This window comes from Aquila chrysaetos, chromosome 3, assembly GCF_900496995.4.
Source record: "Aquila chrysaetos chrysaetos chromosome 3, bAquChr1.4, whole genome shotgun sequence".
Taxonomy (NCBI): Eukaryota; Metazoa; Chordata; class Aves; order Accipitriformes; family Accipitridae; genus Aquila; species Aquila chrysaetos.
Genome location: NC_044006.1, coordinates 72,927,523 through 72,943,161, shown reverse-complemented (window position 1 = coordinate 72,943,161; position 15,639 = coordinate 72,927,523). Strand labels below are relative to the sequence as shown.

The 15,639-nt window shown below is 36.5% G+C and overlaps 1 protein-coding gene across 2 annotated transcripts in view; it reads left to right on the top strand.

The window, feature by feature from the left end:
• LOC115339254 (sodium channel protein type 5 subunit alpha-like) overlaps positions 1 to 15,639 on the top strand; it is a 56,001-nt gene that overhangs the window by 31,863 nt on the left and 8,499 nt on the right. Inside the window, exons 16-22 of one of the 2 annotated variants that reach the window (XM_030008951.2) lie at positions 645 to 1,094; positions 3,834 to 3,953; positions 5,264 to 5,372; positions 6,458 to 6,612; positions 9,954 to 10,127; positions 11,607 to 11,744; positions 14,789 to 15,043. In XM_030008951.2, coding sequence (XP_029864811.1) covers positions 645 to 1,094; positions 3,834 to 3,953; positions 5,264 to 5,372; positions 6,458 to 6,612; positions 9,954 to 10,127; positions 11,607 to 11,744; positions 14,789 to 15,043 — 1,401 coding nt within the window. The remainder of the gene's footprint in view (positions 1 to 644; positions 1,095 to 3,833; positions 3,954 to 5,263; positions 5,373 to 6,457; positions 6,613 to 9,953; positions 10,128 to 11,606; positions 11,745 to 14,788; positions 15,044 to 15,639) is intronic. The other variant, XM_030008953.2, reaches the window with a different exon arrangement.

Sequence of the window (15,639 nt, the reverse complement as noted above, 5' to 3'; positions counted from 1 at the left end):
TTCTTCCGTCTTTTTTTACTTATCCCCTGTCTTTCTCTTTCTCACACAAGAGGTAGCTGCTAAGCAAAATAAAATTATTCCTTCTATCCAGAGTATAGAAGTGCAGTGCTTCTGATAATTTGGTGTCTGCTTTCTTCATCTTTTGTGTTGCTTGGATCAAATAACCAAACTGTTTAGTGCTTTTAATGCTGGCCAACTTATCCTTATCTTATCAAAAGTTTACAGTACCCAGATTTTCTGGTTTGTGTGACATATACTAGATCTAGTGTATATATCCTGGAAAATGGAATCTTCTTCATCTGCTTGGTTTGTTGGTCTATACCAGAACCTTTTTGACGGTGGTGTTATTAAAATCTATCTTTGTCTGCTCTTTTTCAACATATCTATCTCCTCATACATTATGGACATCAGAGCATGTGAAAATATATTTGATATACCCACACCCTCACTTCCTTCCTTTTTCTGCTGCCATTCCTTCTAGAAGGAGCCATATCATACTGTATTAATATTCCAGTATAATGGTAAATAATTTCATTGCAGTAGTTGATGAAAGCAAGACTGAGATTTTTTTTATCTAAAGAAGGTTTTCTGAAACATCTTTTCTGTTAACAGTAGTGTCTCCAACTTCCTTTAACTATTTTAAGGTGCTCAACCTATTCATTGCCTTGCTGCTGAGTTCATTCAGTACTGACTCCTCAATGGGACAAGAGGAACCTGGACAAATGACTAAATGTCAGATTGCCATTGAACGGATTCACAAGGGCTTGCAGTCTGTGAAGGACAGAATTTTGGATCATTGTGGCAAAATAATGAAACGAAGCCTCAAAACAACAGCCAAAAAAAAGACTTCGGTGAAAATGTCTGCCAAAGACATAGGGGAAAATAACTATACCATGACAGATGTCAGGAAGGATATAGGCAACAATTGCTTTGACATTGGGTATTACAATACTGAAGAAAGTTCCTCAGTAACAAGGAAATATGAAGAATTTTTAACAAGTCGTAGTAGCTGTGTTCCCATTGCAGTAGCAGAGACTTATGATGAAGGTGATGATAAGCACAGTGTATGCACAGAAATAGAATACAGAAAACAGGTAAGGAATATTAATATTTGAAAAATTATTGTAATTTGCGTCTGTAAACGTAATCTTGAAGACTCAGCAGTAAATGTTATCCCTTCTGTCATTTCTGCCATTTTACTTTCTTTGTCTTCCTAGTAGCTTCAAAATGCAAGAGCTACCAGATAGTCTTAGTTATTTAATAAGAGATATTGAATATCCACTTTTTTATCATTCTTCTCACCGATAGCCGTAATTCTGCTTTTGTCTGTTTTGTTTCCATTTATTGCTGTCAATTGCTAAATGAAGTTTGATCAAGACAGACATTCTTTCTTTTTGTCTCCTTTGCCTTACAGATGGCACCTGGAATTTTTGGAAGGCAGGCCTCTTGTGTTGCTTATAGGTTGCTTCTCAGTTGCATGGAATCCAAAGGGAACGCAAATAAAAGCTTCACCTTAAAACAATATTTTCTTAATGTTTTTTTTAATCCCCTGTTCACCTCTATGATACTTTGGACTCCCCTTTATATCTCTTGATTTTGTTGTGTTGGGCAGGATTAAGCTCAAGTCTTAGGCACTTAAATACAGATACCCAAATACAGAATTCTGCATGTGAACGTGGCGTTTATACTGCCATGATAGTCAATAACAGTGCAATTCATTTGCCTGTACAGAAGCATTTAGGGACATTTGAGATACTTCAGGTGTCTGTCCCATCTGCATGGGACTGACAAATAAGACATAGGAGCTATAAGAACTCTTTTTGGCATCTGGAGGCCAGGGGCATGTAGAAACACCTCAGATGACACTAGGTATCAGCCACAATTAGATTAATCCATTTAGATATCTGAATCTTAAGATTCCACGTATTACTCACCTCATAGATGTCAAGTGCCATTTGAGGTGCTGGATTGTCTCCTACGGCTTCTAAATGCACCTCCAAAAAGGTGTCTGGCAGTTTCTGTAGATCTTGTGCTGTATTTAACTATGCCATGTGTATGTCTTGGGTACCCCTAGGTATCTTAAAAGACACTAAGCAGTTTATGGTGAGCAACTGAATTAAACCCTTTGTGTCCTCAATGTGTTCAATAGTGTCCCTTGCTGCATGTCCATGTTACTTGTATGTTGCCCACTTTTGCACTTCATGTTTTCTCCCATTTTTCTTTCTTGATTATTTTTTTCCTTATTTTTGCTTTCTTTTCTTCTCCTTAATGACGTGTTATACTTTTAATAAAATGGAATTTTACCCGATTACTTTTCTTTGAGGAGGGTAATGTGTCTTAATGAAATTCGGTTTGTGACAGCTTCGTTACTTTTATTGTATGTGATATGATTGCTTAGAAAGGATATGAATGCTGGTTTGAGTATGATGATCTATCTGCATCAGTGCATTTTAGTTCAGAATCATTGGGTCATCCTCCAAGATTCTTATTCCTGTATAAATATTTTTGCCTATAGAAGGTAAGGGTGATACCTTTGAGCCCATTGACAGTACTGCAGCTGTGTATGAAACATCCTATGGTAGTTTCAGCTCAGCTCAACGCACAAGGACCTCAAGTTAATTTCTTTTAGAAGCCTGCCTTATTCACAGGCAGTAGTAATAAGAAGCAGCAGACTCCAATATATCTTCCGTACAATCTTTTGTCAGAAGGTGAACAAAAAAAAATATTAACCCTTCTCAGACCTCTACTAAAGGAAGTACCAATAGAAGCTGGCTTATACGACAGAAGAATGAGCTGTTTTGCAGGTTCTTCACATAAAGCAAGATAGAAAGCCCCTTACAGAAAGTAGCTTATGATTTTCATTTAAGTCTTTTTATTCATTTCTGCTTATTTCTCCATCTACCACATTCAAGTAGGAATGAGCTTTTCTAAGATGTTGCAACTGTACTTTTTTTCTTCATAGGTAAAAGTGGTGGTGTAAGCGTGTGGCATTATGGGGTTTAGCTCATCTAAAAACCACATCCAAATGTGTGAGCAGCAAACTCAGGTAGAACACCAGGGTTTGGTGACTACTGCACCTAGATTAGATTGTTAAAGATTATCTTTTATGAGTGTCAGTTGTGTTATGATTGTGATATCACCATATTTTAAATCTGTCAGAACAGGTATGTGAGCTCAAAGTGCAGTTACCTAGTATTATGCCAGAGCAGAAATGTCAAAAGCAAGTGCTATTTTTGGATGGTTTATCATATGGTCAGCGTCTAGGTGGACTGGTAGGATCCATTTTCTATGTTTTTGGTCATAAGAGGAGGCATTGTCAGCAGAATATCTTTGGACAAATTCTCAAAGAAGCAGAAATTGCTGATCACCTTAGAATCATCTGTGGCTACTTGAAATATGTTGTCCATGCTGCAGTAGAATCTCGTATTGCTTGGAATTTGTGGTGGCAAAAGGATTGAAGGCTGATTGGGGTCCATTAGCTCTTCTGCCTGTAACTAGAAAAATGAGACTTTTAGGGTCCAGCTGCAAAGGTTGCTACTGAGTCAATTCATCAGAACTTAGGAAAATGGATGCAGGAATCCATCAGTGGGCTAAATGTAGATCTTGAGGAATGATACATTTCCACAGTGTAACCACAGGACCACAGTATTTGAAATCAAGGAAGAAACCATTCTTTTACATGCCTTTTAGGGATATCATTTAATTATCTGTAAAAAGACAAACATGCTAATTTTTTTGAATGCTTTAAATTCTGTTAAAGAATTTTGACTCTTAAGAAAGACTGTCAGGAAGAAAAATGTGGAAAATCAACTGTTTTCCATTATTTCATGCAGGGAGACAGATTAAGACATAGAGAGCTGTGCCGGAGTTCAAGCGGTTTCAGTCAGATTTCTGGGACTTCTGAAACTATAAGTGGTTTTTCAGAAACACACCAAAGGAAAGAGCAAAAAGAGGTAATTATAACTTTTATCATCTTGTGGAATATGCTAGAGGTGAAAATTGTCACAACAGCGCTCTCATTCAGCAATGACAGGACAAACTGGGCTTTTCTGAAGAGTAGCAAGTATAATCCCTGTGAAGATGGTACATCTCTCTAGATATGATAATAGTTTAAAGCATGGAGGTTTGTCTCTCATAAACAGCCATGGCTAACAGTGTAACTTAATATATTATTTTGTACAAAATAAGTAAACAGAAATTAATTAAGAAACACACTTTTATACATACTATTAATTTTTATAGAGAATTCTGTTTGCTGTCATCCTTGGATGCAAAAATCTGTTCTCCAGAAAAGGTTCCCAAAACAACCATATGTTTTCTGGTCTAGAAACTTAGCTTTTTCTAATACAGTACAGTTCCACATCAAAAAAGGTGAAGAATCATGGCTTGCCTCCAGTGACCCAGAAAATTAAATGGAAGTTCAGCAACTTTGTGGATTACTACCTCCAAAAGTCAAATCACTTTAGCATTTTCTGGTTTTAGATAAAGTTGCCAGAAGTTTTGTTTGTTATACATTATTTAATTATATTTATATATTAAAAAAAAATATTAAAATGCCCATGAATTTAAATAATTCCATTCTCATCTATGTTGAAGATTCCCTAGGACCTTAAGTTAGGTAGAGCAGCATGGCTGTCAACAAAGGCAGTTCTCCCTTCTTCCGGCTTCTCATTCTTATCCCTATCCTCATGCCTTCCCTTTCTATATGTCATACAGGGCACTTACTTAAACTTCATGGCTGATAGATTGCTTTATTCCTTTTTCTTTATACTCATTTTCCTTATTGTCTTTAGTTTTATAGGCTTGTAGGTTACCTACCAATAACTGCAATTCTTCGAGATGTGTAGACCACACATACATTTCTTTCCTGCTAGGCCTTCCTGTCTTCAAGCCTTTTGAGACATGGTTTGTATCTCTGAAAATGAAAAGAGAATTGGATTGGCATGAAGAAATCAGACTTTTCTCTAAAGTTGTAGCATAATATAATCTATTCTAAACATTCCTTCCTACAAGTTCAATGTAGATGACTAGAAGAAACCAAGAAACTTAGTAAATTAAAGCCATGGAAGCAAAGAGTAGGGATTAGCCTTTTCTGTCCTATTATTTGTAATTTTATTTTGGTAGTTCAGCAACATTAAGATAATGTATATGCTGCAGATTTTTGTGTGTGTGTGTGTGGTGAATAACCTTCATTTCTTTTAAATCTGGTAACCTTATTAATGAAAAGCAAATAAATTCTCTTCTTTGCCCTTCTCCTGTGCAGAAATGTGATGCTGGTAGTTATTCTGAAGCCAGCACTGTGGATGCAGTTATTCTGGAGATGTTTTCGCAGCCTAAAAAGTCACACCTACCTAAGGACTGTTTTACAGAAGGTAAGAATCTTTTATGTATTGCAGTGATGCCAAATGAACTAATACTCAAAGATACCTGTTTGGAACATTTCCAAATTGTCAGGAACTGTTTGCCTGAGACACTTGTTTATAAACATAAAAACTCAAATAAATATACCTGAAGCCAGCACAGAACCGGGGCAGGGTTGGGATGCCTGAACACAGGCATTTAGTACCATAGGAGATGCCTGACAGTATGCAAGAGAACTGCATGAAGCTGGCAGAACTATCACAGAAGCTGTAGAATATCCAAAGAGGCCCAAGTTGGTTCTAAACACCTGTGTTCAGGCAGCAAAATGCCATCTTTGGAGTGTGATTCAGTCTTATATTGAGGCATCAGACTGCAGGTATCTGTATATGAGAGGTCAGTTAGGATATGTATGTCGGTACCTGGTATCTTAAATGGCATTTCAGCTGAATTTGTCTGAGCTCCAAGTACAGTGGATGACTATCCGGTCAATACAGCTAAATGAATTCAGAGGACTGTACAGCTCATCCCGATGTGGACACCTACCTTTGATTGCCTGAACGGCTCCTTAGACTCCATTGACTCTCATGGTTCAATCCTACTGCCTTTACAGATTAATCAAGAAGTGTGTTTCTGGTACAAAACAGTGAACAGAGAATCTAGTTATAACATCTCTGCAGTGCAATCAAGTGAAATAACCAGTAAAAATAATAATTTACTAAACCATTAGTAAGGTAATATCTCTTTTCAAAACAAAAAGAATAAAAACTTAAAATAAATTAAGCAAGTTTTTTAGATAAAAATAATGGCCTTTTTGTGCCCACAAGCCCCTATAGAAGTGCTTGTGGGCACAAGAGCTTCTCTGCTTTTTCCATGTATGAGTTCCTCTATGAAAAGAGTTTATTTTGGCCTACAAATTTTGTCTTTTCTTTAGCTTTAGATTGTTTCAGCCCATAGGTAAAAAGCCCATCACCCCATAGGTAAAACAGCACATTCTTGGTATAGTCTGTAGAAGCTCATTTTAAGATGTCTTACACTTTTTAGATTCCATGTCTCCAAATTTTCCGTGGAACCAATACGCTTTTCTTTCTCTTTTCAGGTTGTGTTGAATGTTTCCCGTGTTGTGTAGTGGATATCACTAAGTTTCCAGGCAGAACTTGGTGGAAATTTAGAAAAACCTGCTACAGAATTGTTAAACATAGCTGGTTTGAAAACTTCATAATTTTCATGATAATATTGAGCAGCGCAGCACTGGTAAATTAAATTTAATTTCTCAGATTTTGAATTGATGGAAAGTAAAGGAAAAGAATCATATTTAATAATGTTTAGTTTATTTCTTCTACTTTCATATCCCTTTCCCCAGGGAGAGACAGGAGCATAATAAACATATCCCTTAGAAGTTGTAGGGCTCTCCCCTACTTGGATAAGATATTTAAGTATATGGAATCATAATCTTCTTCATAGTTCTTCATGGAACGTAGTTCTTCACACATTTGTGCGCTTAATTAGGAGGCTAAACCAGGGTCCAAAATTACTTAGGAAAGCTTAAAAAAATAAAAGTAGTTCTAAGTTTGAAAGGCAGACGAACTGCTCAGTAAAAAATTTAGATTTAAAATCATCCAAACACTAAGATGATCAGAATCTAAAAGTGAAGATGGCTGTAAACTTGTAGATGACTTAATCTTTCATCGCTATTCTGATTATATCCATTTCTACTGAAGAATAAGTGAAGTTATATTTGCTTTGAAAACATATTCACTAAGTCTACTGAAAGTAATTTGCTACAACATTATATAGTGCAGAAGGAACATAACCAACTAGTGTGAAAGTGATCTATATGGTAGATGTCAGAATTTTCCAGAGAAAATCTGTTCTGTGTGCATTAAGTTTAGGTTGTTCACTGAACCATAGATTTGAACTGTCTGCTTTAAAATTTCTGTGGCAAAATCTCCAAGGGAACTCCCTGGGATTCCCGTGAGGGCTCTCTGTACTCATGTGGAACCAAACTGAAGTAAGGAAGGAAGCTGAGTTATTATTTTATGTACTGTAGGATCTGGCTCAGCTGAACACAAAACTAGCTGCTATCCAGATGCAAAATAACAAAACAATAATGATTTCTTTTCATCAAAAATGTATTGTGGTGTTGAGAACTTTCACAGTTCTAAGATACTGTTGTCCTCTTGCAAAAAGCGACTTGTCCATTTTCTGTTTGTTTATAAAGTCGTTTGCTGATACGGAATTTCCTGAACCAGCTAGAATGAAGGAATACCATACCATGAGGCATGTCCATGGCTTGAAAGTAAATTAAATGAGATAGTGATCATAGAAAGAATGCATAGAAAAGTATGTGGTGAGTGCTCGGTGCTCAGAGCAAAGGAGGAGTTAGTAGTTAGAAGTCTGAAAGAGCATCACTGCTAATGAACATGTGATTTGACTAGTAGATGGAAATCAAAGTAGCCAAGGTTAAACAGGGAAAAAGACAACGCTGATTATCAAACATGCTCAGAAAAAAGGTAGGAAATGGTAAGTAGGTTTATGTTTATGAATGCTGGGAGTTCTCAATTACCTACAGTCAAATTACTAGTCCTATGGACACAGTGACAGCTCTACTCTGTAGACATTTCTCCTAATTGCAGCACAATTGAATGACCACCGCTTCAAAGACCACTTGGCTCCAGAAGCAGTATTACTGTTTTCTTACAATACAGAGCAGAAGTGCGTAAGTTTTACCAGTTTGTTGGTAACTTTACATAGGAGCATCTCCTCTCTGTGTTTTTTCAGTGGGAACATAAAATGGAAACACAGCAATGATTTTACATGAGTTTATTGTTTCAGGTCTCACTTGATCTAAACACCTGGTTATGCTCCTGCTCCCCCTTATCGGTGACCCTTTAGGCTGGGTTTAGCATATCATAAATACAGGGAAGCGAATCAGATCTGCTATAATACCTAAATAATCATCTTCTCGCAGAGCACTGGAGGCACTAGCAGAGGCACTCAGGTGTTTCTGCAAGAAACATTTAATGGTTTGACGTGACTGGTGATAACTTGTAACTGTTAAGGCCTGCTGTAGCTGAGCGAATCCTTGCAAAACCATTGAGGTGTCTTTGCTGCCATGCTACCCTGAACCAAAGGTCTGTGGACCTTCTGGGTCAGTCTCCCATGTAACACTGTAAAACTGCTATTTCCTTAGAGGGCGTTGACTGTTCATGAACTTATTAAAAAATAATAGCAGAATAAGAGATTTCACAGTCAGGTAAGGAGCTGTTAAGTGAAGAGCTGATGTGGATTGAACCTGCATATGGATTAAAGTTTTGACACCCTCTGTTTGGTCCCTGACATTTGTCACAGACTACAGCCATATGACTTTGGGCAAGAGAATTGATCTTGCTACGCTTCATTTGCTCTTCTATTAAATAAAGATGTTGTGTTCCGACATCCCAAGGATGTGAGATGGTCTATTCCTCTTGAGAGGACAGACTCATAAGCTTCTCATTTCAACTTTTTTACTCATCTTATGGCAAGAAATAAGACAGAAAGTTAGCAGCTGCAGAGGCAGTGTCAGAGAAGGGGACCCAGATTTGAATGAGGATAGGAGAAAGAGAAGTTGTTAAGTGCCCTGATGTGCTCTAGAGACACATTGAGCTCTTGAGACAGAGCATGAAAGAGAAAGAGGCAAGAGGAGATTTAGTAATTTATATCTAGGAATTGTAGGGTGTGGGAAAAGGTGTGGTACAGGGTGCCTTCTGATGTATCCACATAAGTAAGAAAAATTTTAAGTAATGACAGTCATGGATTTGTAAGGGGGAAATAGTGGTGGTGAAAATAGATGGATAGATCATTAGAAATGTTGGCAGCGAAAAGGAAATGAAGTGGAGAAGGAGCTATAAGGGGAGAAATGGATGAAAGGAAGTATAAAGACATTGTCAGAGGCTTGGTGAGGAAATAATGCAATGTGTTAAAAAGAATTGGAAATAGATTGGCAATATCAAAAACTTAAATTAGCAAGGCACCAAATATATTAAACACAAGCAAACAATGACATAAACTACAGCAATCAATAAAACATTTTCCTAAACCCTTACTGACATCAAAATAATGTCATGGTTTAGGTGAAAAACTCCAGGGATGAACAATTCCAGGTAAGGTGTTTGTCATATTTTTTCATATCTGTATTACAACTCTGCAGGCTTACTAAAGATGACTCCTTTGGAAGGTCTAGGTCTGAAAGACAGTGTTTAATGTGTTTAATTCAAGCTTTATTATGAAGAATTTTAGACTAACACCTTCAAAATTATCCACTAACTTGGGAAGCCGAGACTTTTGGTAGCCACCATTGACCATCATCAGATATTTTTTGAAGAAGTGTTGAGTGTAAACAGCTGAAAATATGTGATTTTTCAACCAACTTGAAAATGAGATTGTACTTATTTTACAACTTAGGTTTTTACTTCTAAGTATAAAACTAAGTGGTGCTTGCCCGTAATTTAATATTAAATGGTTATAATAAGCCAAACCATGTATTCTTGTGCAATTTTAAAATAATTTTCCATAAAACTACTGAACTGTTTTAAAAATAAACTCTGAAATTCCAGGCATTTGAAGATATCCACCTGCAGGAGAGAAAAAAAGTGAAAATGCTCCTGGAGTATGCTGATAAAATATTTACCTACATCTTTTTAATGGAGATGCTTTTGAAATGGGTAGCTTATGGTTTGCACAGTTATTTCACAAATGCCTGGTGTTGGCTTGACTTCGTCATTGTATGTGTAAGTATTATATTCAGCTTGTCTCACATTTTGAATTTTGATATTTTCTGTATAGAGAACTACATGTAAAATCTATGAATAAACACAAGTGTAAAATACAGTTTCCAAAAGCTGTTAAAAATTGCAATCAAAAGAGACTTTAGGACAAATGTAAATGGAAATTGTAAGTAATCATCACAAGTCGCCTAAGAAAATTTTATTAGGTATCACTGTCATTGAGGACCATGTTGGTTATAAAAACCTTTTTGAGTGTAGAGAGAGAGTGCAATTAATGATCAGAAGTAAAACTAAAATAAATTAATTAAGACAATAGAAAACTGTGAAGCTGCTTGCAGCTCTGGCATTTAGAAACAGAAAAAAGTAGAGTTGCTTCCTTGAAGGAGAAGAAATTTAGATGGTAAAGGGAGTTGAAAAGTATTGTTGGAAAAATCATCTACTAGAGAGTTAAAGATGTAGGAAAGTATGTTTTGCTTTGCAACCAAAGAAATCCTAGCAATCCTTTATATAGCTATAAAAAGAAATGCTGAAATCAACTATAGTGAGATGGAGGAAGTGTAGTGTTCAATATATACATATTTATTCTGAATTCAGACAAAATTAAATAATATAATCTTGCCATATAAAAATGAAATATTTTTGCTTGTCAACAATACACTGGGAAGATACTGAAGTTAAATACTTTAAAATAAAGACATCTAAATAGTTAACTTCCGGTAATGTCAAAGTAGCTGTTTAAGTAGTAAGCATTAAAAGTTGTGAAGTACTATGAAATTTCAACAGAAAAATCTAATATTATGACTATTTACAAATAATATATAGCATGACTTTAGCAATTACAGTTCTGTAATATTAATAGCAGTGCTGTCCAAAACAGAGGAAAGCATGAAAATATCCAATGGCTAGACAACAAGACAACAAATTCAAATAGGAAGAGGCAAATAATGAACAGTGAAAAAAAACCCTAATTTTTGAAACAATTTTCTAATGTTTTCAGTTCATTTTCTCTCTTATGAAAATTTAAAATGAATACTGGATATCTTTTTAAAAATACTTTTTGTTTCCACATCACCATCTTAAGTTGTGATAAGGAATTACTCTATACACTTCTGAGAATAATTATGCAGAAAAGGGGAATGTTTTATTTGAATAATCCTTTCTGGTCTTGTAGTGTATGATATTACCATAGTTACCAATTTTGTTGTTATACTAGCATTCAAAAAAAATTGTATGAACTGGTTTTGAAAAAAAAAAAAAAAAAGGAAGGTTGTTTCAAATTAGAATGAAAGGATTCCATTATTTTTAAAATATTAGGAAAGAATGAAATGAAATTATATTACGATAACTTTGAATGTGTATTTTTTTAATTTGACTTACTGGTCAAAGATACTATAACATTCAGCCTATGATTGTCTACTGACGCAAATAAAATATATTTTTGTATACCATTTAATAATCTCAGTTTCAATTCAATGAACACAGCTGTCATTTGTTTCCTGGGGACTAAATACTGTTTCCAAAGACACATCACCTTGTTCCTCTGGGAGTGCCTTGAAATCTCTCAGGACACTTAGAGCATTGAGGCCTCTACGAGCTTTGTCAAGATTTGAAGGGATAAAGGTAAGGATGCTCTGTGTGTGTGTGCATATCTTGTACTAGCTGCATTTGAAGTTTGTGAAAATCACAACTTGAATTTTTTATTTTGGGACTTGATGGCATTAAGATGGTTCAGATTGCCTACTTACATCTTACAGTTGTTATTTTGAAATAATACCTAACACTTTCAGAGAAATTTATAGATACAAATGAAATAAGGAAATTGAATTATAATGTGCTACCACAAGGAATTATTATGTATAGTAATGTGAACACTGGAACATTTTTCCATGTTTCCAGTATTACTGCAATTTGCAGAACAAATTAAACAAGAATTTTTTTAGACTTGTACTTTTCTGAAACCCATTCTTTTGTTTATCTTAGACATGGAAAAAATTCATCCAGTATATTTGGCAAGTACTTCTAAAAAAAAATGAATATGCTTGAGAAAAATAGGAACCATTTTTAATTACTTGTCAATAGGAAAGAAGCTATATATATAGTTATTACAGAAAACAAACTGTAATGTGAGGAAAAAACCTGTACTGTGAAAGTATAACAATCTTCATGGCATAAGAAATGTAGTGGCCACAGTCCTTTCTTAATTTTTTTTCATTGCCTGAGGCAAGAAATTGGGACCTGGGAAAATGGATTCATTAATTCATTGCTTCACTGGAAACTGTTCACTTTTTGTAACTCTTTTTCATAACTCCCCTTCTTTAAACCGCTGTGCTTATATCAGCTCATCTTGGCAGTTATCTAGACAGGCTCACGTGCCACATTTCGGATTCTCCAGGGTGGATCCGAAAGATAACAATCCTTTCAAACTTAAATAGGGTGGGATTTTCTTAATAGGAGAAGGAATTCTTCTAACTCACTTTTAAAAGCTGCTCTGAGCGAACTATCTGGAATCTTTAAAGTCAGTGGGGAGAAGTAAAAAATTGTATAATGCAAATCATCTGACCTGTGTTAGATCACAGAGTGTGATGAGACACTAACTTCAGGCCCTGGGATGGATATGGAGCAAATCCTCCTGGAAGCCATGAAGGACAAGCAGGAATCAGTTAGAAACAGCCAGCGTGAATTTAGGAAGGGCAATTTTTGCCTCTCAAACATGATCGTCTTCTGTGATGAGATGGCTGAGGGAGGGAAGAGCCATCCGTGGTCTCAGATATTGGTTATATCTGGTTTGGATAGGTGAACTCTAAGCTAGGCAGAAAATTGGCTGAACTGCCAGATTCAGTGTGCAGAGATCATCAGGATGAAGTTCAACTGGCAGCTGGTTACTAGGGGCTCAGAGGTCAGTTCTGGGATCAATACCGCTTCATGGCTTAATTAAGAACCAGAAGAATGTGGTAGAAATTGTCCTCAGCAAGTTCACAGATGATACAAAAGTGGGGGTGAGCAGTTAATACACCAGGGGCAAGGCAGACTGGACATATGGGCTGCAGAAACCTCGGGAAGTTCAGCAAAAGCAAATGCAAAGTCTTGCACCTGAGCCGGAGTAACCACACGTAACTGTGGCACAGTGAGACGTGAGCAGCTTTGCAGAGAAGGACCTGGGGTGGACACCGTGTTAAACATCAGTCAGCAGCGCAACAAAGAAGATCTACCACATATTGGGATGTATTGTCTGGCCAGCACATTGAGGCAATTCACTCTTCTGTTTTTGGCACCTGTGAGACTGAATCTGGAGTATTGCGTCTACTTTGGGGCTCCCAGGTGTAAGACAGATATTAACATACCAGAGAGTGTCCGGCAAAGTGCCACCAAGATGGTGAGGGGACTGGAGAGGAGGGGCTGAGAGAATGGACCTTGGTCTGTCTGGAGAAGAGATGGTTAAAGGGAGGATCTGACTGGGATCTAATTAGGTAAGGGATCTACATGTTGTCTTTAACTACTTAATGGGAGGTTATGCAAGAAACGAAACTAATGTTTTCTGGTAGACCCACAGTGAGAAAATGAGACAGAATGAATTGGCTGTGAGGGATATTCCAGTTAGCCACCTGGGATAAAAAAATGACAGTATGGGTGTGTAGCATTCCAATAGATGGTCCAGAGAGGTTGTTGAATCTCCACCCTTGGAAAAATTCAGAACTTGACTGGACAAGATGCCAAGCAACTTGGTCTGTGTTGGAACAGCTGATCTTCAGAGGTCCCTTCCAATGTGCTTCATTCTGTGTGTTTCTAGTATACAGATATTATCCAAGGCCAGGATAAAAGGCTCAGAATTTTCTCATAATCATAGCAATGAAACATTTCCAGAGAGGTTTTCACTATGCCCCACCACAGAGTGGTGAAAAATGGTGAAAAGAAATAGATAATAGTCCTCAAATTCCCACTGACAACAAGCGTGGTCCTGCCTGTCAGCATCAATGGGCTGGATTCGAAAATACGAGTTCTTATCACTGCTTGTGTCAGGTGCCTTGATGTCACCAGCACAGACACCAAAAGCTGGAATCCCATTTTCACTGGTACCATTTCTGGAAAAGGCTTACTGCTCATCATGGGTTTGCATTCATCTTGTCCTCAAGCAAGCCTAAATGAAGGAAGACTGCTGACCAAAACTACTCAGTCTTCTGGAAGCCAAACTTCTCTACTTTATGTACTGTGTGCGGTCGGTTGCCAGTGGTTATTGGGTCAGGTTCATTTTGCTATGGAGAGCAAGCTATTGTTCTCTTGAAAAACCCCTCCAAGATAAAAGGGAGGGTTATTTATGATATTGTAGTAAATGCAGATCATGCAGCCCATTCCCCTATACCTGATTTTTGGATCCTATAGCTACTAGAGACTCATAATTTTATTTTATGTATTTCTTTTACCCAAGGATAATACTGGTTGCCATCTGTTTTACTTCCTTCCTCAAAAAGGCAAGACAGATACCACAGAATTACATGTTAAGACAAGCTTGAAATTGGGCTGAAGGCTGGCTTTACATTTGTCATTTACTAATTTTTATGTGAGTGAGAACCTGCAATAGATACAGAAAAAAAAAAAAGTGTTTTTCTGGGAAGGTGTTCTATTGAATGTGAATAATTCATTCTTTTCCTTCATTTTATTTATTTAAGGTGGTCGTGAATGCACTCTTGGGAGCTATCCCCTCCATCTTGAACGTTTTGCTCGTCTGTATTGTCTTCTGGCTCCTGTTTAACATTGCAGGAGTAAAATTACTTGGAAAAAAATTTTCGAAATGCATACTCAAGAATGGAAATATGAGTCTAATTGAAAACAAATATAATTGTACTTTCTATAATGGATCATGGACAAATAGTGATGTAAACTTTGATAATGTTGCAATAGGATACTTGGCTCTTCTCCAAGTGGTAAGTTCTATAAAAACGTGCTCAGTTTTGTTTTCTTCAAGGAAATGTGTTGAGCAGCCCAACCATGGGACACCACTACGCTTCTGTTCTTCTCACTGAAATAGGGGATTTTTTTAGCTTCCATAAATATTTTTCTTATTTATAAGCTGCTCAGTTCCTCCAAAAGAACACTTTAGCATATGCAACCTTGTGTTAAAATCGAGCACTGTTTCATGGCTTTTCAATTTTTTTTTTTTAATTTTGATTAACATACTAAGCCTAAAATAGTCTGCATGTTACCAGATTTAAAGTTATTCTCACTTTATTTAGTAAAAGTTAGTTCAGAGTGGATAAGAAAGAAAAAGCATGATGCAGTTTATTTATATTTTTTTTTCTTTTATTGTATAAGTCATGAACTATTGGGATGCTAATTTATTGATCTCCCTACTACCACAACAGAGGAGAGAAAGGAATTTTTAAAAGTACGTGTTATCTCTGTATCTTTTCTAGATGAAGTTCTTTGCTTTGTATCCTCCAAAGTGTTCTATGATTCTGCAGAGTTGCTAAAAATTGCAGGAAGAAATCGTCTGCTGTTTTCTTAGACATTGTTATTATCC